At 47.6% G+C, this 21599-nt stretch overlaps 2 protein-coding genes across 2 annotated transcripts; one reads left to right on the forward strand and one right to left on the reverse strand.

The window, feature by feature from the left end:
* Positions 1-7687: 7687 nt before the first annotated feature.
* On the forward strand, positions 7688-9786 carry OVOL3 (ovo like zinc finger 3). Its single transcript, XM_033158823.1, has 2 exons — positions 7688-7842; positions 9494-9786. The coding sequence occupies exons 1-2, from the start codon at positions 7728-7730 to the stop codon at positions 9784-9786; spliced, it is 408 nt and encodes a 135-aa protein (XP_033014714.1). The 5' UTR covers positions 7688-7727.
* Positions 9787-12969: 3183 nt separating this feature from the next.
* On the reverse strand, positions 12970-21584 carry POLR2I (RNA polymerase II subunit I). The gene is made up of 6 exons (XM_033158627.1): positions 21455-21584; positions 16695-16749; positions 15492-15565; positions 14356-14430; positions 14029-14080; positions 12970-13219 (listed from the first exon to the last, which is right to left on the reverse strand). Exons 1-6 carry the CDS (start codon positions 21511-21513, stop codon positions 13157-13159), a joined length of 378 nt encoding a protein of 125 aa, XP_033014518.1. The 5' UTR covers positions 21514-21584; the 3' UTR covers positions 12970-13156.
* Between the last annotated feature and the right edge of the window lie 15 nt (positions 21585-21599).

Consider the following 21599-nt stretch of genomic DNA (forward strand, 5'->3'; position numbering starts at 1 on the left):
GGTCGGCGGTTCGAATCCCCTTGACAGGGTGAGCTCCCGTTGCTCGGTCCCAGCTCCTGCCAACCTAGCAGTTTGAAAGCACATCAAAGTGCAAGTAGATAAATAGGTACCGTTCCGGCGGGAAGGTAAACGGCGTTTCCGTGCGCTGCTCTGGTTCGCCAGAAGCGGCTTAGTCATGCTGGCCACATGACCTGGAAAAACTGCGGACAAACATCGGCTCTCTTGGCCAGTAAAGCAAGATGAGTGCCGCAACCCCAAAATTGTTCGCAACTGGACCTAATGGCCAGGGGTCCGTTTACCTTTACCTTTTGAATGAATAACTGGGGTTGTAGCCTCTGATCTGGAAAGGAAGCAGAGCAGGGGGAAAGTGGGTTGGTTCACATATCTCAAGGTATACTGAAGAACGTGTCTCCTTCAAAGCATTTTAAACCAAACTTCTGTCTTCTATCAGGAAGCTTAAAAGCCTGGTAAAAAGCGAGGGCTCTACAAAATATTGAGTGCGAGTCGTTTTTCCTAATTGCATTTATCTCGCCCTTTTTCTCCAAGGTGCTCAAGGTGGTATATACGTGGTCCTCACGCTCCTCATTTATCACATCCTTATTACTACAGCAGATAATTATAATGGTGATAATATTTCAACATATTGTTTATTACATTATTATTATTTTATTTTTATTTATTCACCCTCACAACAACCCTGTGAGGTGGGCTAGGCTGAGTCACCCAGTGAGCTTCATGGCCGAGTGCGGATTTGAACCCTGGTCTGCCAGGTCTGGCGCTCTACTACGCTAACACTGGCCCTCCAGATTCGTTAACTTGGAGGAAAGGGATATGTCTGGCTGCAGGTGGCAATAATCTTTCTGATTTCTGGCTTCGGAAGAACGTGCAGTGTAGAGAGGTTTGGAAATTTAAGAGCCAAGTTTAAAAAATAAATAAATTATTATTCAATCTGTATACCGCCCTATACCCGCAGGTCTCAGAGTGGTTACGACATAAAATCACAAAATAATAATAATAATAATAATAATAATAATAATAATAATAATAATAATAATAATAGTTTGTACCCCGCCCATCTGGCTGGATCTCCCCAGCCACTCTGGGCGGCTTCCAACAAAAATCAAATACATTAAAATATCACACATTAAAAGCTTCCCTAAACAGGGCTGCCTTCAGGTATTTTCTGAATGTCAGGTAGTTGTTTATCTCTTTGACATCTGGTGGGAGGGCATTCCACAGGGCGGGTGCCACCACCGAGAAGGCCCTCTGTCTGGTTCCCTGTAGTTTTGCTTCTCGCAGTGAGGGAACCGCCAGAAGGCCCTCGGAACTGGACCTCAGTGTCCGGGCAGAATGATGGGGGTGGAGACGCTCCTTCAGGTATACAGGACCGAGGCCGTTTAGGGCTTTAAAGGTCAGCACCAACCCTTTGAATTGTGCTCGGAAACCTACTGGGAGCCAATGCAGATCTCTCAGGACCGGTGTTTTGTGGTCCCGGCGGCCACTCCCAGTCACCAGTCTAGCTGCCGCATTCTGGATTAATTGCAGTTTCCGGGTCACCTTCAAAGGTAGCCCCACATAGAGCGCATTGCAGTAATCCAAGCGGGAGATAACCAGAGCATGCACCACTCTGGAGAGACAGTCTGCGGGCAGGGAGGGTCTCATCCTGCGTACCAGATGGAGCTGGGAGACAGCCGCCCTGGACACAGAATTAACCTGCGCCTCCATGGACAGCCGTGAGTCCAAAATGATTCCCAGGCTGTGTACCTGGTCCTTCAGGGGCACAGTTACCCCATTCAGGACCAGGGAATCCTCCACACCTGCCCTCCTCCTGTCCCCCCAAAACAGTACTTTTGTCTTGTCAGGATTCACACAAAGCGGATAATAAAAACAAAAACAACCCAATAAACTTCCTTTCCCCTTTTGCAAGATGGAAGCAAGGGCTCTAGGTTAGAGCAGTAAGGGTTAGAAATTGGTCTTGTTTGATTCCAGATCAGTTTTGTGAGAAATGGTTTTGTGGTCCTTTCCCTCGAAGGTGTTCTCCATTGTTGATCACGTCCCCCATATCTTGCCAAAGTACCGCCCTGGAATCGCAAGCCCACGGTTGCGCTAGCCATGCCCAAATCATTCCTGGTAAAGCGGCGAGTCTCAACACGACCGGCATCCCAGGATTGGGGACAGCTCTCTGACCAACTCCGCGGAGATTTGTACATCCCAGGTAGGTGTGCTAATTTTTTTTTTTGGCACTGCCTTCAACATGAAAGTAGAAAAGGAAAGGGAAAAGACTTAAGGAGAGAGAAAGCTGAAGAAGAGAGAGAGGGAGAGAAGAAAGGATTAAAGAACGAGAACAAAAGATAAAAGGACTAGTCAAATACGGTATTCACTCATTAAGATCCAACCATTGAACCCTCTATAATTCAGTATTTTGTCAATCTTCAACTGCAGATATTGCAAGTTCCTTTTCTCTTTCAAGCAAAAAGTCCCTTAGAAATTTCCAATCGCCCCCATATCCTTGTGCCCTCTATCTTTCCCAACATCAGCGTCTTTTTCCAGGGAGTCTTCTCTTCTCATGAGGTGGCCAAAGTACTGGAGCCTCAACTTCAGGATCTGTCCTTCCAGTGAGCACTCAAGGGCTGATTTCTTTAAGGATGGATCAGTTTGATCTTCTTGCAGTCCATGGAATATCCATATTAGTATATTTTGTTGTTCAGTCGTTCTCTTCTCATGAGGTGGCCAAAGTACTGGAGCCTCAACTTCAGGATCTGTCCTTCTAGTGAGCACTCAGGGCTGATTTCTTTAAGGATGGATCGGTTGGATCTTGGATAGGCTCCATGATCACTGCAGATGGTGACAGCAGTCACGAAATTAGAAGAGGCCTGCTTCTTGGGAGAAAAGCAATGACAAACCTAGACAGCATCTTAAAAAGCAGAGACATCACCTTGCTGACAAAGGTCCGTATAGTTAAAGCTATGGTTTTCCCAGTAGGGATGTATGGAAGTGAGAGCTGGACCATAAAGAAGACTGATCACCGAAGAATGGATGCTTTAGAATTCTGGTGCTGGAGGAGAGTGTAGAGAGGTCCATGGACTGCAAGAAGATCAAACCTCTCAATTCTGACGGAAATCAGCCCTGAGTGCTCACTGGAAGGGCAGATCCTGAAGCTGAGGCTCCAAGACTTTGGCCACCTCATGAGAAGAGAAGACTCCCTGGAAAAGACCCTGATGTTGGGAAAGATGGAGGGCACAAGGAGAAGGGGACGACAGAGGATGAGATGGTGGGACAGTGTTCTTGAAGCGACTGGCATGAGTTTGGCCAAACTGTGGGAGGCAGTGAAGGATAGGCGTGCCTGGCGTGCTCTGGTCCATGGGGTCACGAAGAGTCGGACACGACTGAACGACTGAACAACAACAATTATAGATCCTGATGTTGAGGCTCCAGTACTTTGACCCTGATGTTGGGAAAGATGGAGGGCACAAGGAGAAGGGGACGACAGAGGATGAGATGGTTGGACAGTGTTCTCGAAGCGACTGGCATGAGTTTGGCCAAACTGCGGGAGGCAGTGGAGGATAGGCGTCCATGGGGTCACAAAGAGGCGGACACGACTGAACAACTGAACAACAAAATATGAATAGTGCAATTCAATTAAGAAGAAGTATATTAATAGTGAAATAAGCTCTAACTTAAAATGGTTTTTTTATTCATAACAAACTTCATAATGCAAACACGTTGGCATTTGGCAATAACAAAAGTTCCTTGAGAAACACAATTTACAAAGACTGATTATCTAGTCTCTAGAAACTTGCTAGAACATGAAATAATAATAATAGTTGTAAATATATGATACAAACTACTAATAATTATTAATAGCAGAATATAGGCACCCTATATATAGAAAGGAGCAAAGCAGTGATATTTTCGGGAGCAGGCTAGCAGGCGGGGCCCATGACTTACACCATAGGAGCCTACACAACACAAAACACGGTTGCTGTGTGTAGGTTTTATTTTATTTGTTTTTTATCTTATATTTTGGAAATGTACATCCAGTTGTTGTTTTTTCCTTTCAATTTTTTGAGGGCCCCCAAGAGAGTTTGGCCCTAAGCTAGAGCTTGTTTAGCTTATATGTAAATCTGGCACTGGTTCTTCCAGAAGGCAGCTTGGCTCAAACCCTGGTAGACCCCAGGATCGTCGCAGGCAGCTCCGTGAGTGTGTGGGAAAGAACCCAGGCGGGGAACTTCCTCCAAGGCGTCGCTGAAAGCCCATGTCGTCCTCAACTGGGTCCCGTGGGAAAATATCCCAGGAGCAACAAGGTAAGTTTGTAGATGACACCAAATTGGGAGGGGTGGCTAATACCCCAGAGGACAGGATCACACTTCAGAATGACCTTTAACAGATTAGAGAACTGGGCCAAAGCAAACAAGATGAATTTGAACAGGGAGAAATGTAAAGTAGTACACTTGGGCAAAAATAATAATAATGAAAGGCACAACTACAGGATGGGTGACACCTGGCTTGAGAGCAGTACATGTGAAAAGGATCTAGGAGTCTTGGTGGACCATAAACTTGACATGAGTCAACAGTGTGATGCAGCAGCTAAAAAAGCCAATGCAATTCTGGGCTGCATCAATAGGAGTATAGCATCTAGATCAAGGGAGGTAATAGTACCACTGTATGGTCAGACCTCACCTGGAATACTGTGTCCAGTTCTGGGCACCACAGTTCAAGAAGGATACTGACAAGCTGGAACGTGTCCAGAGGAGGGCAACCAAAATGGTCAAAGGCCTGGAAACGATGCCTTATGAGGAACGGCTTAGGGAGCTGGGTATGTTTAGCCTGGAGAAGAGAAGGTTAAGGGGTGATATGATAGTCATGTTCAAATATATCAAAGGATGTCATCTAGAGGAGGGAGAAAGGTTGTTTTCTGCTGCTCCAGAGAAGCGGACACGGAGCAATGGATTCAAACTACAAGGAAGAAGATTCCACCTAAACATTAGGAAGAACTTCCTGACAGTAAGAGCTGTTGGAAAGTGGGATTTGCTGCCAAGGAGTGTGGTGGAGTCTCCTTCTTTGGAGGTCTTGAAGCGGAGGCTTGACAGCCGTCTGTCAGGAATGCTTGGATGGTGTTTCCTGCTTGGCAGGGGGTTGGACTGGATGGCCCTTGGGGTCTCTTCCAACCCTAGGATTCTAGGATTCTACCTTTTGTGGGAGTGTGTTCTATTGTGTGGTACTATTACCTCCCTTGATCCAGACGCTATACTCCTATTGATGCAGCCCAGAATTGCATTGGCTTTTTTAGCTGCTGCATCACACTGTTGACTCATGTCAAGTTTGGCTGGGTACGTAAAATGTGTGCAAAGGTTCACAGAACCCATAAAAAATGATTTCCAAGTGCTTGCAGCTGTATATTATTCAGGTAGGTAGCTGTGTTGGTCTAATGCAGTCGAAATAATAAAAAAATAAAAAAATTGCCCAGTAGCACCTTATAGACCAAGTAAGTTCTTCATCTGAAGAAGTGTGCATGCACACGAAAGCTTATACCAGAAAAAACTTAGTTGGTCTCTAAGGTGCTACTGGACAATTATATATTATTGTTATTTAGCATTATGTTTAGCAAACGTAAAAATCATTTGGTTTTCCAAAAGCAGTGGAGGTGCTTCTTTATCCAAATAAATGTTGTCGCAAAAATAGGTGCCACAAAACACTCCCCCTGTGTCTGTAAGAGCAAAGTCGCTTAGTGTGGCAGAACCGACCCTTTGGAACTCCCTGCCTCTTGATATCAGGCCGGTGCCTTCACTGTATACTTATCAGCACCTGCTGAAGACATTCTTCTTTAGACAAGCCTACCTAGATAGTTTAGGAAACTCGCGTGAGTTTTGACTTGTTTTCATCTATTCTGCTGTGGTTTTTATGAACCTTTTCAATCGCGTAACGATAATTCTATTGACGTTTTCGTAAACTGCTTGGAGGTTTGTTTCCTGCAATCCTGCGCTATATAAATTATGTGCAATAAATATTGGAGCTCACTTGGTAGAGCACGAGACTCTTAATCTCAGGGCTGTGGGTTCAAGCCCCACATTGGGCAAAAGATTCCTGCGTGGCAGGGGGTTGGACTAGATGACCCTCGGGATCCCTTCCAAATATAATAATATATAATAATAATTTATTATTTCTACCCCTCCCATCTGGCTGGGTTTCCCCAGCCACTCTGAACGGCTTCCAACAAAAGATAAAAAATACATTAAAACATCGGTCATTAAAAACTTCCCTAAACAGGGCTGCCTTCAGATGTCTCCTAAATGTCAGGTAGTTGTTTATTTCCTTGACCTGTGATGGGAGGGCGTGCCACAGGGAGGGCGCCACTACCGAGAAGGCCCTCTGCCTGGTTCCCTGTAGCTTTGCTTCTCGCAGGGAGGGAACTGCCAAAAGACCCTCGGAGATAGGACCCAGGTGTCCGGGCAAAATGATGGGGGTGGAGACGCTCCTTCAGGTATACAGGACCAAGGCCATTTAGGGCTTTCAAGGTCAGCACCAACACTTTGAATTGTGCACGGAAACATACTGGGAGCCAATGTAGGTCTTTCAGGACCAGTGTTATGGGGTCTCGGCGGCCGCTCCCAGTCCCCAGTCTAGCTGCCACATTCTAGATTAGTTGTAGTTTCCGGGTCACCGTCAAAGGTAGCCCCACGTAGAGCGCATTGCAGTACAGTTGAAACTCGAAAAATCTGAATATCGTGGAAAAGTCCATTGATGTAAGCAATTGTTTTCATTAGCTACTGGAGTTTAATATACGAGATGGACTCATGACATGCAAAGCGAGATATGTCAAGCCTTTGCTTGTTATAATTGTGATGATTATGGCGCATACCTGATGAAAACCCCAAAGTTGAGATTGTTAATTTGGGGTTCTCATCAGCTGTACGCCCTAATCATCACAATTATAACAAGCAAAGGCTTGGCATATCTCGCTTTGCATGTCATGAGTGTATCGTATATATTAGCTTCACCTTTTAAGTTGAATTACTGAAAGAAATGAACCTTTCCACAATACTCTAATTTTTCGAAACAAAACAAAATAAAAAATTCTTTCCAGTAGCACCTTAGAGACCAACTAAGTTTGTTCTTGGTATGAGCTTTTGTGTGCATGCACACTTCTTCAGATACCTGAAGAACGAAAGCTCATACCAAGAACAAACTTAGTTGGTCTCTAAGGTGCTACTGGAAGGAATTTTTTTGTTTTGTTTTGTTTTGTTTTGACTATGGCAGACCAACACGGCTACCCACCTGTAACTAATTTTTCGAGTTTCACCTGTAGTCCAAGCGGGAGATAACCAGAGCGTGCACCACTCTGGCGAGACAGTCCGCGGGCATGCAGGGTCTCATCCTGTGTACCAGATGGAGCTGGTGGACAGCCGCCCTGGACACAGAATGGACCTGCGCCTCCATGGACAGCCGTGAGTCCAAAATGACTCCCAGGCTGCGCACCTTCTATGAAAAGAATAATGAACGGAATGGCCATGCTGGCTGAGACTGACGGGAATGGTAGTTCAAAGCATCTGGTTTGCAGAAACCCGCGACTCCCAACCTGCCCCGCTTCCTTCCTTCCTTCCTTCCTTCCTTCCTTCCTTCCTTCCTTCCTTCCTTCCTTCCTTCCTTCCTTCTCCGTCCAGGGCAGGAGTCCCGCAGCCTTGCCGTTCCAGTGCTGTGTGTGCAGCAAGCCCTTCCCTCTGCAGCGCATGCTGAAGCGCCACCTCAAGTGCCACAGCTCGGTCAAGAAGCACGTCTGCAGGTACTGCGGCAAGGGCTTCAACGACACCTTCGACCTCAAGAGGCACCTGAGGACGCACACAGGTGGGGACCTCACCCTGCAAGGCTCTTTTTGCTCACCTTGCTGGGGAATTTACAAACGTCACATCTGTATTGACCAACGTATTGTGTTTACCTCAGGTTACATACCGTATTTTTCGGTCCATAAGGCACTCCGGACCACAAGACGCACCTGTTTTTTGAAGGGGAAAAACCAGGGAAAAAATATTTTCCTGGTTTTCCTCCTCTAAAAGGGAGGGAGGGGGCGCTGGGGGGGGAGCCCCTTCTCCCTTCACAGCGGCTCATCCCTGCTTGCTTTAAAGGGACATGGGGACGACAGGAGAACGACCCAGCAACTTTGGGGTAAAATCGCAAGGTCAACTTTGGTCGGGTCGGCCCTCGCGCATGTTCACTTCATCAAATCTGGCCCTCTTTGGACACCCCTCCCCTGGATCCTTTTCATATGTACTACTAGCAAACCAGGTGTCTCCCCGTTTTATATTTGCGTATCTGGTTCTTCCTGCCGAAGTGCAGACCCCTTACATTTGTCCCTCTTGAAAGTCATGGTGGTAATTTGAGCTCCAGCTCTCCAGTCTGTTAAGGTCATTTTGAATCCGCAAAACCATAACTTCTGATCATCTTCTGAGGCCCTTCTTCGTGTGCCTCCTCCTCGAGAGATCCGGAGGGTGGCAAAACGAGAACGGGGACTTCTCTGCAGTGGCTCCCCATCTGTGGAATGCTTTCCCCAAGGAAGTTCGCCTGGCACCTTCATTATACACCTTTAGGCGCCAGGCAAAAACATCCCTCTTTAGCCAGGGCTTTGGTTGACCTGATGGACATCCTATGCTCTTTTTTTAAAAAATAATAATAATGGGGGGGGGGCGCTATCGGGTTGTTTTTATTTTGATTATGTATTTACAGTATATCTAGATTTCATTCTATGAACCACCCTGAGACAGGTATACAGCGGTATATAAATCCAATAAATAAAAATATTTTTTTTTTAAAAAAAAATTCCCCAGAGATGGCAAAGTTTACGTAATTAACGAGAGAAAACTCATTACTGACACTCATTAAGGATTGGAAATTTCTAAGGGCCTTTTTGGCATGAAAGCAAAAATGAACTTGCAATATCTGGAGTTGAAGATGGGCAAAATACTGAATTGCAGGTTGTATTATTTTGTTTAATAATAATAATAATAATAATAACAATAATAACAATAATAATTATTTATTTATTTATACCCCGCCCATCTGCCTGGGCTTCCCCAGCCACTCTGAGCGGCTTTCAACCGAGTATTAAAAACAATACAACATCAAACATTTAAAACTTCCCTAAACAGGGCCGCCTTCAGTTGTCTTTTAAAAGTAATACCATATTTTCTGGCGTATCAGACAACCTCCAAATTCTCCAGTTAAAATATAGAGTTTGAGATATACTCGACCGCAGATTCTCCACCCGGCGTATAAGATGACCCCCGACTTTTGAGAAGATTTCTCTGGATTAAAAAGTAGTCTTATGCGCCAGAATATACAGTAGCTGCTTATTGCCTTGGCACCTGCTTGATATCTTGATTTCATTCTGCGAACCGCCTTGAGACCCCCAGGTATAGGGCGGTATATAAATTCAGTAAATGATAAGGATATCGGCCTGTCAAGCTGACGTGATTTCTGCCCTCCCTTTGCCCCTCTGCAGGCATCCGCCCGTACCGCTGCTGCGTCTGCGACAAAGCCTTCACCCAGCGCTGCTCCCTGGAGTCGCACCTCAAGAAAATCCACGGCGTCCAGCAACGGTACGCTTACCGCGAGCGGCGCTCCAAGCTCTTTGTGTGCGAGGAGTGCGGCTTCACCTGCGGCGAGAGCGAGGAGTACTACGGCCACGTCCGCAGCCTGCACCCCAGCCACGGGCTCCTGGCCAGAGGTTTACAGAGGGTGGCGCCGGCCGACCTCCAGCCCAGGTTCCACGTCCTCTACCCTTCCGCATACTGAGGCCCAGACGCCAGGGCCGAGGAAACCGGGCATGTCGGAAAAACTAGGGAGTAGAAAAAACTAGCCAAATCGTGCATTTGGAGCAAGTTGTTCCGCTGCCCGTGGCAAGAGGCCACTGTGCTGATTCTGCACCTCTTCTGCCTTTGACAAGGTTCCCCATGATATTCTTGTAAAGAAGCTGGTAAAATGTGGGCTGGACAATGCTACCAGTCAGTGGATTTGTAACTGGCTGACTGACCGAACCCAAAGGGTGCTCATCAATGGCTCCTCTTCATCCTGGAGAGAAGTGACTAGTGGGATGCCACAGGGTTCTGTCTTGGGCCAGTCTTATTCAACATCTTCATCAATGACTTGGATGATGGGCTTGAGGGCATCCTGATCAAGTTTGCAGATGACACCAAATTGGGAGGGGTGGCTAATACCCCAGAGGACAGGATCACACTTCAAAATGACCTTAACAGATTAGAGAACTGGGCCAAAGCAAACAAGATGAATTTTAACAAGGAGAAATGTAAAGTACTACACTTGGGCAAAAAAAAATGAAAGGCACAAATACAGGATGGGTGACACCTGGCTTGAGAGCAGCACATGTGAAAAGGATCTAGGAGTCTTGGTAGACCACAAACTTGACATGAGTCAACAGTGTGATGCAGCAGCTAAAAAAGCCAATGCAATTCTGGGCTGCATCAAGAGGAGTATAGAATCTAGATCAAGGGAAGTAATAGTACCACTATATTCTGCTCTGGTCAGACCTCACCTGGAATACTGTGTCCAGTTCTGGGCACCACAGTTCAAGAAGGATACTGACAAGCTGGAATGTGTCCAGAGGAGGGCAACCAAAATGGTCCAAGGCCTGGAAACGATGCCTTATGAGGAATGGCTTAGGGAGCTGGGTATGTTTAGCCTGGAGAAGAGAAGGTTAAGGGGTGATATGATAGCCATGTTCAAATATATAAAAGGATGTCATATAGAGGAGGGTGAAAGGTTGTTTTCTGCTGCTCCAGAGAAGCGGACACGGGGCAATGGATTCAAACTACAAGAAAGAAGATTCCACCTAAACATTAGGAAGAACTTCCTGACAGTGAGAGCTGTTGGACAGTGGAATTTGCTACCAAGGAGTGTGGTGGAGTCTCCTTCTTTGGAGGTCTTGAAGCGGAGGCTTGACAGCCATCTGTCAGGAATGCTTGGTGTTTCCTGCTTGGCAGGGGGTTGGACTGGATGGCCCTTGGGGTCTCTTCCAACTCTAGGATTCTAGGATTTCACTTTCTCAAAATTAGGTGTCTGAAGAAGTGTGCATGCACATGAAAGCTCGTACCAAGAACAAACATAGTTGGACTCTAAGGTGCTACTGGAAGGAATTTTTTAATTTTGTTTTGACTATGGCAGACCAACACGGCTACCTACCTGTAACTCAAAATTAGCTGTTAGCAAAGCACGCGACGGCAGTCTCAGAGGACTAGAAACTTTTCATTTCAAAATGAAGGTTCCCAGAAGGCTGTGTTTTCACGTCTTCTCTCCAAAGCTCGGTTGCAGGTGCCCTCGCTTTCTGAGGCGAGATGGGTGACCACCAGGGGCAGCGCTTTTTCTGTGGCGGCCCCCAAGCTGTGGAACGCTCTCTTGCAGGCATTTCGGCCTTTGTGACGTTCTTCCAGGCACCAACCAAAACCTTTTTGCGCCTGACCAAGGTTTTGGTTGGGCTGAATACGTGGCTGTTTCTAATCTGTTAATCTTGTAACGAGTTGCGTTTTGTCGCATGCCCCCTCCGGGGGGGGCCAATATTGGTGGCGAGGCAGCATAAAATTATATTAAAAACCATGTTTCCTCATATTTTGTTCTGCTTCTTGCTTAAAAGCAGCAACGTAACCGGCCTCCACTCTGAACATGGCAGTCTTGCATTGTAGCTCATTTTTTTAAAAAGCGGGAGGACACAAGCTATCTTTAAAACCACACCTCTAAACCAGACACTCAGGCCCATCATCCTGGTTGAGATGGAGTGGGCTGGAATGAGGGAGAGGTAGGCAAACCGCACATGCTTTATCACACATGATCTGAAGCCTAGATCATGGGGTGTGGAGTAGATGACCCCTGGGTCGCTTCCAACTCTTGTTGTTGTTCAGTCGTTCAGTCGTGTCCGACTCTTCGTGACCCCATGGACCAGAGCACGCCAGGCACCCCTATCCTCCACTGCCTCCCGCAGTTTGGCCAAACTCATGTTAGTAGCTTCGAGAACACTGTCCAACCATCTCATCCTCTGTCGTCCCCTTCTCCTTGTGCCCTCCATCTTTCCCAACATCAGGGTCTTTTCCAGGGAGTCTTCTCTTCTCAAGAGGTGGCCAAAGTACTGGAGCCTCAACTTCAGGATCTACCCTTCTAGTGAGCACTCAGGGCTGATTTCTTTGAGAATGGATAGGTTTGATCTTCTTGCAGTCCATGGGACTCTCAAGAGTCTCCTCCAGCACCAGAATTCAAAAGCATCCATTCTTCGGCGATCAGCCTTCTTTATGGTCCAGCTCTCACTTCCGTACATCACTACTGGGAAAACCATAGCTTTAACTATACGGACCTTTGTCGGCAAGGTGATGTCTCTGCTTTTTAAGATGCTGTCTAGGTTTCCAACTCTTAAGGCTTTATTATTCTTGCCAAGCCACTTTAATTGAAACTGTTCTCTGTAATTCTATAACAGCTTGGTACGGTACAGCCTCCAAGAGAGACAAGAAAAGGCTCCAACGAGCTGTAAGAATTGCAAGGAGGGTAATTGGTGTTAGCTTGCCTTCAATAGAGACAATTTATGCTACCCGAGTTAGGAAGAGAGCAGAGGGAATTGGCGCAGATCCTTTACATCCCGGTCATCATCTGCTTGATTTACTTCCATCTGGACATCGCTACAGGACTTCATATACAAAATCGGCCAGGCACAAGAATAGTTTTTTCCCTTGTGCCATTAAATTGTTAAATTCGTAGTTGTATAGCTGAAGGGGAGGCAAAATATGGGTGGGGTTTCTCTGCTTCTTTGTATTGTGAGAGGAACAGAGTCTGTATGTTTACATTGCAATGTAGCCGAAACAAATTCCAAGTATGTTGGAAAATGTACTTGGCCAATAATAAATTATTCCTATTCCTATTCCTACAAATGTGCCAGCCGCACCTGCCCCACCCAGGAAGGCTTGAGGAAGCACAACTCTGGGACTTTTGTAAAAATATATACCATGTTTTATTAACAGAGCCGAAAACACAAACCACCCACGTCAAAGAGGGTGTCTAGGCACAGGCAGGCAGCAGTTGAATCATCCGGAAGTTTGTCAGAAAGGAGAGAAGAAGTGAAGGTAACGGCAGGAAAGGGACAAGGAGGAGGCTGACATCTCCACGGGCTTCACTCTGTCCAGCGGTGACCGCAGTGTGGGGCTGTGCAGACGTAATACAGTCGCATGGCATCCTAAAGCAGAGAGGGGAGGGGTGAGACGGGTATTCCAGGTGTGTTTTCATGCCTTGCCCCCATGACCTCCCGGGAAATGTGAAGGCTTAAAACCAAACAGAACCAGAGGCCACTTTTCAAACCTCCACAGACCCTAATCCCCAGGTTTTGGAGCTCGGGGGGGGGGGGAGAACTCCAGTTGCGTTTGCAACTTAACCATAATGCTGTTTTGTTTTGAGCTGTCCTCTATGCAGAACTGAAAATTGTTTTGGCACTGGGAACAACGCCCTTTTGCGAGTCTGTAAGGAGCTCAGCTGAAACACCCACGGTGGTTTTATTTTTAAGCGACAGAGACTCCAAACTCTATGGCGGTCGCCCGGCTGGCTTTAAGAGGAGATATTTGAATAAGTGAGTGGGGCAGAGGGTGGAAAACAAGACATGCAAATCAAGTGGGAGTCACGGCTGAAATTCTGCTACTGAAGTAGAGGACCCGATGTGGGGAAACCCACATGCAAAGCAAGCGAATGTCATTGCTCGTAATTTTTAAGAGGGGTGTTGCTGCCAGGGGTTACAAAAACACCAGTTGCCTTAGATCTCAAAAGAAGAGTTTGGATTTGATATCCCGCTTTATCACTACCCGAAGGAGTCTCAAAGCGGCTGACATTCTCCTTCCCCTTCCTCTGTGGGGTGAGTGGGGCTGAGAGATTTCAGAGAAGTGTGACTAGCCCAAGGTCACCCAGCAGCTGCATGTGGAGGAGCGGAGACGCAAACCCGGTTCACCAGATTATGAGTCCACCGCTCTTAACCACTACACCACACTGGCTCCTCACCTCAGCCCTTGCGCTGTGAGACTGGAAAAACACGGCTTCCTTGTGGCCGCACCTGGAAGACAGGGGTAGAAAGATCTGGTTGAGGCAGGCGGATCCCGGAAATGCAGAGGAAATGGCACACACCCAGCCTTCCCAACCTGGTACCCCGTGCCCAATGTTTTGGACTAGGTGATGGAAGTTGTAGTCCAAAATGTCTGGGAGGCACCAAGTCGGGGAAGGCCAGCCTCCTCCATCGAAGGTTTTTGTTTCTCCCAGGCTGTTCTATGCTTTGTGGCATTTGCCAGACTTTTTTTTAAAAAAGTAGAATGGCTACAGCTCAGCACTCACTTCTGGCAGGGGTGGTCCTCTGTTCGGGGCAGAGTTGGGTCCTGGGAAACGTCAGCAATGATCTGGGTTAGTTCACTGAAATGCAGATGGTTAGAAAGTGATTCTTCCGATAGTTAGCCTGCGCACTCCCAGCCAGCCCATCTTGAAACTACAGTCGTACCTCGTGTTACAAACGCTGCGTGTCACGGGTTACGAATGCGCCAAACCCAGAAGTACTGGAACGGGTTACAGTGGTGCCCCGCTAGACGAAAATCATTCGTTCTGTGAGTTTTTTCGTCTAGCGGGTTTTTCGTCTAGCGAAGCGGCAATGTAAACCGCGGTTTTCGCTAGACGAAAAAAAAATTGGGAAAATTTTCGTCTTGCGAGGCAGCCCCATAGACAAATTCATGTTGTGGGGCAGCCTTCCGCTAGACGAATGCGTTCGTCTAGCGAGTTTTTCGTCTAGCGAGGCATTTGTCTGGCGGGGCACCACTGTACTTCCAGGTTTGGCGGTTCGCGCATGCGCAGACACGTCAAATGATGTCACGAGCATGCGCAGAAGCGCCAAATCGCGTTGCGCAGATGCGGCACTCAGGATGCGGATTGCTCGTGATGCGAACGGGGCTCCGGAACGGATCCCGTTCGCATCCAGAGGTACCACTGTACATTGCAAACCATCATGTGTTGAACGGCAATCTCTTGCTGTCAAAAGTCAGCCCCACACCCCCGGGGGGGACAACACCCTGCCCTTTTGCACTCATCATTCTTCTCATTGCGCTTCCCCCATCACACCTGGCTGCTTCCTTACCACCTTTCTGGATTTTCCAAAAAGCCCCCCTCTTCTCTTGGCCTGGCACCTGCCTTGGAAACTATGGTTCTGTGAAGGCAGCCGAGAAATAACTTTTCACTGCAGCTATGTCACCTTGCCGGTTCACGTTCGGCTTGCGATCAACCACTAGGGCATTTCCCCATGTTTCACTTGTCTGAACAGAGCGGACGCAAAACTAGGCTGGATTTGCAACACAGGAATACAGGAGGTTGCCTTATGCAAAGTCAGAGCATTCCCTTGTGTAGCATGTCTGGCAACGGCCTCCCCGGGGTTTCCGGCAGATCAACACAGGGCCAGCAATTCCTTCAAGGCAGCTGCTGGTACTTACTCAACTTCATGCGTGATCTTATTGACGTAGATGCAACTATTGTCGGCCTCCTGCTGGTAGTCGCAGTTCCGGCACTGCAGGGAGAAGAGAAGAACGGTCACACGTTCACGTTCCCAGCAAGCCCTGGGGCAAAACATTACCTGCAAGACTGATGGCAGGAGGGAGAAACCGCCTGGATGTCACAGACTGGTTGACATAAAGCAGGGGTCCCCAAACTAAGGCCCAGGGGCCAGATGCGGCCCAATCGCCTTCTAAATGCGGCCCTTGGACAGTCCGGGAATCGGCATGTTTTTACAAGAGTAGAATGTGTGCTTTTATTTAAAATGCATCTCTGGGTTATTTGTGGGGCATAGGAATTTGTTCATATATTTTTTTCAAAATATAATCCGGCCCCCCACAAGGTCTGAGGGACAGTGGACCGGCCCCCTGCTGAAAAAGTTTGCTGACCCCTGACATAGAGGAACAGTGGGAGGCACCAGCTAGGGAACCCCCAAGGGAAGAAGGCTCCGAGTGCGGGGATTGGTGGTGGGACAACCATGAGTGGTCAGAGGGAGAAGATGGGGAGGAGGAGGTGTCAGAAGCTGAAGATGTAGCAGGGCTTAGTGAGCTCGGAGTCTGTGGCAGAGAAAAGTCAAGACAGAGGCGGAAGCGGCAGAGCAGGATGAGGGAGGCCAAGAGGCAGGGATGAGTCAGGCTGGTGAAGCAGCACAGGTGTCTTTCCCCTCCTGCTGTGACAAGCGCCCCTCTTCCCCGGGCTCCCAGGACCAGCAGAGGTATGAAGTGTGAGGAGCAAAGGAAGAACTGCAGGCACAGTCTCAGATTGCTTAGGAAAGACTTGGGAGAGGAGACTTGTGCGAAGGCGGGGGCCTTCAGTCTCCGCGACTGGTTCATAAACGACAAGACCTACCAAAGAAGAGTGGCTGTGCTCATTAGGCCTGGCATTCCTGTGCGGATCCTGTTTTTCTAATAAAGAGTTAACCACCTGCTCTGTGTGAGCCACTGCTGTCTCGCTCCTGATACTGCACACTCGCGATCCGTGCCCAGCAATCTCAAAAGGCTGAGTTATGGCTGCCTCCCAAGGTCCACAGCTCTAAGCTAGCAAACTTGGGGCAAGCTCGACTGCCACCAAGCCACAACAGCTCACGGTGAAACTCTGCACTCAAGAGAGTCTACCTGAAGTGAGCATTGCCACCTGACACTCACAGCATAGAGAAGGATCCTGTTCTCTTTGTCTTCTTTAGGGTACAACATGTTGTTGCTGTTAAAAAAAGAGAGAGAAGAGAGAGAAAGATTTAAGTGAGTTTCTTGGAGAAAAGGTGAGGCGGAAATGTAAAACTAGAACTAGTGGACAGACATCCAATGAAGTGGGGAGTGGGCTGTCAACAGCTGAGAGCAGCCTTGCCCGGACCTGGTGCCCTCCAGATGTGGGCAGCAACATCTGTTCTGCCTTGAGCTGACAGGAGCTGAAGCCCAAAGCTACAAGGGGCTGTGGCACAGTGGTAGAGAGCAGCTGCTTTGCGTGGAAAAAGTCCCGGGTTCAATTCTCTGCAGCATCTCCGGTAGGGCTGGGAGGTACTCACTGCCTGAAATCCTGGAGACCACTGCTGCCCGTCAGTGTGGACAATATTAGGCTGGATGGACCAATAAGTCTGACTCATAGAATCATAGAATCCTAGAGTTGGAAGAGACCCCAAGGGCCATCCAGTCCAACCCCCTGCCAAGCAGGAAACACCATCCAAGCATTCCTGACAGATGGCTGTCAAGCCTCCGCTTCAAGACCTCCAAAGAAGGAGACTCCACCACACTCCTGGGCAGCAAATTCCACTGTCCAACAGCTCTTACTGTCAGGAAGTTCTTCCTAATGCTTAGGTGGAATCTTCTTTCTTGTAGTTTGAATCCATTGCCCCGTGTCTGCTTCTCTGGAGCAGCAGAAAACAACCTTTCTCCCTCCTCTATATGACATCCTTTTATATATTTGAACATGGCTATCATATCACCCCTTAAGCTTCTCTTCTCTCACCTGTGGCTCCTTGAATCCGATAGCATGCAACTGCCGCCACACACAGGGAATTAGTAATGACAATAAGGGTATAATGATTGTTATAATAATAATAATAATAATAATAATAATAATAATAATAATAATTTTATTATTTGTACCCCGCCCATCTGGCCGGGTCCCCCAAGCCACTCTGGGCGGCTTCCAACAAATATTAAAATACATTAAAATATCACAGATTAAAAGCTTCCCTAAACAGGGCTGCCTTCAGGTAGTTTCTGAATGTCAAGTAGTTGCTTATCTCTTTGACCTCTGATGGGAGGGCGTTCCACAGGGTGGGCACCACTACCAAGAAGGCTTGGAGGTTTGGAGATCTTTTGCGTGACCTGTGTGGGCTTCTCTTACACATAAACAACTCTAGGATTCTAGGATTCTATGAGAGCTGAGTGCAAGGCTGGGACCAAAGGTGGAAGGAGAATGACATGTCCCCTCCCCTAACCCCCCATATGCCCCTGGAGGGCTGCCAATGGGTCTCAAATCCTCTGCGAGTTAGGAACTTCCCCTACGTATGAAGACAGTTTCCAGCGAATTGAGCAAATGAGACCAACAGGAGGTCCAGCGGCCAAGAAGGCGGTTACTGTCCATGCTACAGAGGGAAGAGAAGGGCAGATGGCGCTCATCCCTCCATCGCCTCTCTCTGGGAACAGTCCCACAGCTCACCAGCCAGCGCATCAAGGCTCTTGTGGCTTTGAATCTAAATCCCAAAACCAGATTAAAATGGATCCAGATAACTCTAGACTGGTGACTGGGAGCGGCCGCTGAGCATAGCTGTCAACTTTCCCCCTTTTTAAAAAAGGGAAATTCGAGACTTCCGGCGGCGACGCAATTGAATGGTGGTCGTGAGTTGCCTCGGCTGCGAGGCAACTCAGTACATCCCGGGGGTTAGGAGCCCTGTACCCGCATATCGGGGCTCCGGTTGGGGTGGGGGAAGAGCGTCCCCCACCCTGGGCTCCCCGGCTGTGCCCATTGTGGCTCTGAACCCTTCCCCCGCTCCCCCTGTAAAGGGGGAGTGGGGGTGAAGGGACGACGGAGCCGGGCTTTAGGGGACATGCCCCAACCGGGATGTAAATGCGGCGGCAGAGCCTTTGATGAGCGTCTAAGTTCTACCTGTCTTTGATGAGCTGATAAGAACCCAGTGACTGTGAGTAGTTGAATGACTCTTTGTATTCTTGGAACGATCTGGGGGAAAGAAGAAAGGCAGCCCGCCTTCCCTCCCTTCGGCATGAAAAGAAATTAACTCTTTAAGTGACTGCTGCTACTACAATCGATAGAAAGCATTGGGAATTTTAAAACTGAGACTGCAGAGATCTCCTTTTGGGGGTTAACTGGGAATAAAATATCTCCTTTTGAAGTTTTGGGCTCTACACCTCGGCTTCGGAGAAATGGCGACCGGGACTGACGTGGGAAAAAATTGATACAAAGGGAGGAAGAGACAGGAACTGAAATTGGATACTCACTCTCCCTCTGAAAATGCTGGACTTTGCGATTGCACTGTCGCTGAATTTGGACTTACAAGATGAAGAAAGGCTTACTGTTTTGAGGCTGGAACTGATAAATCGTAAATTACAAGCTTTGTGTGGAATTCTAAGGGAAAAGAATTTACTTTCCACAGAGGAGGCTTGGAAAAAGATTGATCAAATGGAATCATGCCTGTGCAAAGAGCTAGAAGGGGTGATTGGAAAATATTTTGAAGCGATTGGGCAACTCCGGAAACAGGAACCGATCTCTGGGGGTGGCAGCCCCAGGACGGGGAAATTCAGAATATCCAGACGCCGAGGTGGCAGCTTGGCGTCGAGGGACATGGAATTAAGATTTTTACAAGAACAAGAATGGCAAGAAGAAACGGAGGAGCCCAGAAGGAGAATGCTGAACACCCTGAAGCTCGACGCAAGGTTTGTTGTGAATGCAGCCTGGACTTGTGGACGTCTGGAAGGAGTTTATTGGAGAGCCAGTTCTGGTGAAAGACAGAAAAAGATAATGGACAGAAGGGGAGTGGGTTGAAGTATTAAATGTACAATCTAAATGGTCTGTCATGGTATCCGAAATCGGTGTGTGAAGTCTGTTAAGTATAAGGTTATTCTAAGTAAGAAAGGAGATATTGAACTTTAAGTTAAAAGCAGCATGTTAAAGGATAGAAGAAATAAGTTTAGTTATAAGAATATTTGATTATGATTTAGGTTATAATAGTAAAATTAAGATAATTGTGTTATTTTCAAGTAAAACTAAATTTTTATAGAGTGAAGTTGTTAAGGAATTAAGTATATTGATTTAAAACCGAAGGTGAAAAGGCGGGGGAAGTCAAGCGTCAAGATTTGAAAGTAGAAATTTTTTCTTTGTTAGGCATATAACTAAGAAGAAAATCCTGGCATTATGTGTGTTTGTATCTGTTTTTATATTTGTAGGTGTGGGGTCGGGTTTGTGTTTCTTTTTTCTGTACGAAAATGCTAATAAATTCTGTTAAAAAAAAAAAAAGGGAAATTCCCTTATTCCGAATAGGATTCCTCGCAAGAAAAGGGAAAAGTTGACAGCTATGCCGCCGGGACCACATAACACCGGTCTTGAAGGACCTACATTGGCTCCCAGTATGTTTCCGAGCACAATTCAAAGTGCTGGTGCTGACCTTGAAAGCCCTAAATGGCCTCAAAGGCCCAGTAGACCTGAAGGAGCGTCTCCACCCCCATCGTTCTGCCCAGACACTGAGGTCCAGCTCCGAGGGTCTTCTGGCGGTTCCCTCCCTGCTAGAAGTGAGGTTACAGGGAACCAGGCAGAGGGCCTTCTCGGTGGTGGCGCCCTCCCATCAGATGTCAAGGAAATAAACAACTATCTGAAGTTTAGAAGACATCTGAAGGCAGCCCTGTTTAGGGAAGCTTCTATTATTTGAAGAATTGTTGTATTTTAGTATTCAAATTCAAACTTTATTTGCGTAGCCGACTGGCCATAGCATCCAAAAGACAAACACCAACAAAAATACAACATATATGGTTATCAATAAAACCTTATAACCTATTAAAACTCAAGGCAATATCTTCTTGGAACTTAGCATAAATAGTAAAATATTAATAATAATGATAATAATAAAATCCTATGCTGGGAATCCGGATGACTACACTGTTGTCGTTCAGATAGCAGCTCTCAATCTCATTGCTCTCTCGATAAATCTGGCAACCTTCTCTTGTTATCGAGCTGTTCTGGTCGGCTAGAATTTGGCTTCACAAGAGCGGCCTGGGATGGCAGATAGGAGCGGCGTGATGGTCTCATCCCTCCGGTCTTTATATAGGGGGCAGGACAAGAGTACGTGCGACACAGTCTCTACATAACCGGATCCACAGGGGCATAGCCGGATCTCGATTGGAATTTTTTGGTATCTACCTTCAAGAACAGCTGAGGGTAAGATATATTTAGTCTGGAAGCCGCCCTGAGTGGCAGGGGAAACCCAGCCAGGTGGGCGGGGTATAAGTTGTTGGTTGTTTGTTTGTTTGTTTCCTATTATTCCTCTTGCTATGATCGCTGCTGCTGTTGCTCCACCACGTGCATCTCTCCCCAACCCCTGACTGTGTTTTGGAACAAAATAATAATAATAATAGTAATCCTTCCAGTAGCACCATTTAAGTTTGTTCTTGGTATGAGCTTTCGTGCGCATGCGCACTTCCTCAGATTCTTCAGGTGTGTTTTGGAAAACCATCCCAGTCCCTGCTTACTTTCGGTTATTGATTATACAGTATACCCCCCCCCCGGCGCCTTCTCGGCATATCACAAACCTGCAGCGTTGGAAGGGGGACCCCCGGGGTCATCTAGCCCAGCCCCCTAAGGTGACTGATGGGGGGCCGTTCAACGCGGCCCCCGCCGTCTCTCTATCTCGCCCCCCCCCCCCCCCGGCTCACCCTCCAGGCTCTCGGCGCCTCACCATTCCTGGCAGAAGCGGATCCCCACGAAGCCCGGCTCGTAGGCCCCTTCCGACTCCATGGCAACCGTCCGGACCGCGCAGGCGCAAAACGGTCCTCCCGCCGGTATCCCGTCTCAGGCTCGGCTTCCCGTACTCGGACTGCGCA

This window comes from Lacerta agilis, chromosome 8 (genome assembly GCF_009819535.1).
Source record: "Lacerta agilis isolate rLacAgi1 chromosome 8, rLacAgi1.pri, whole genome shotgun sequence".
NCBI classification, from domain to species: Eukaryota; Metazoa; Chordata; class Lepidosauria; order Squamata; family Lacertidae; genus Lacerta; species Lacerta agilis.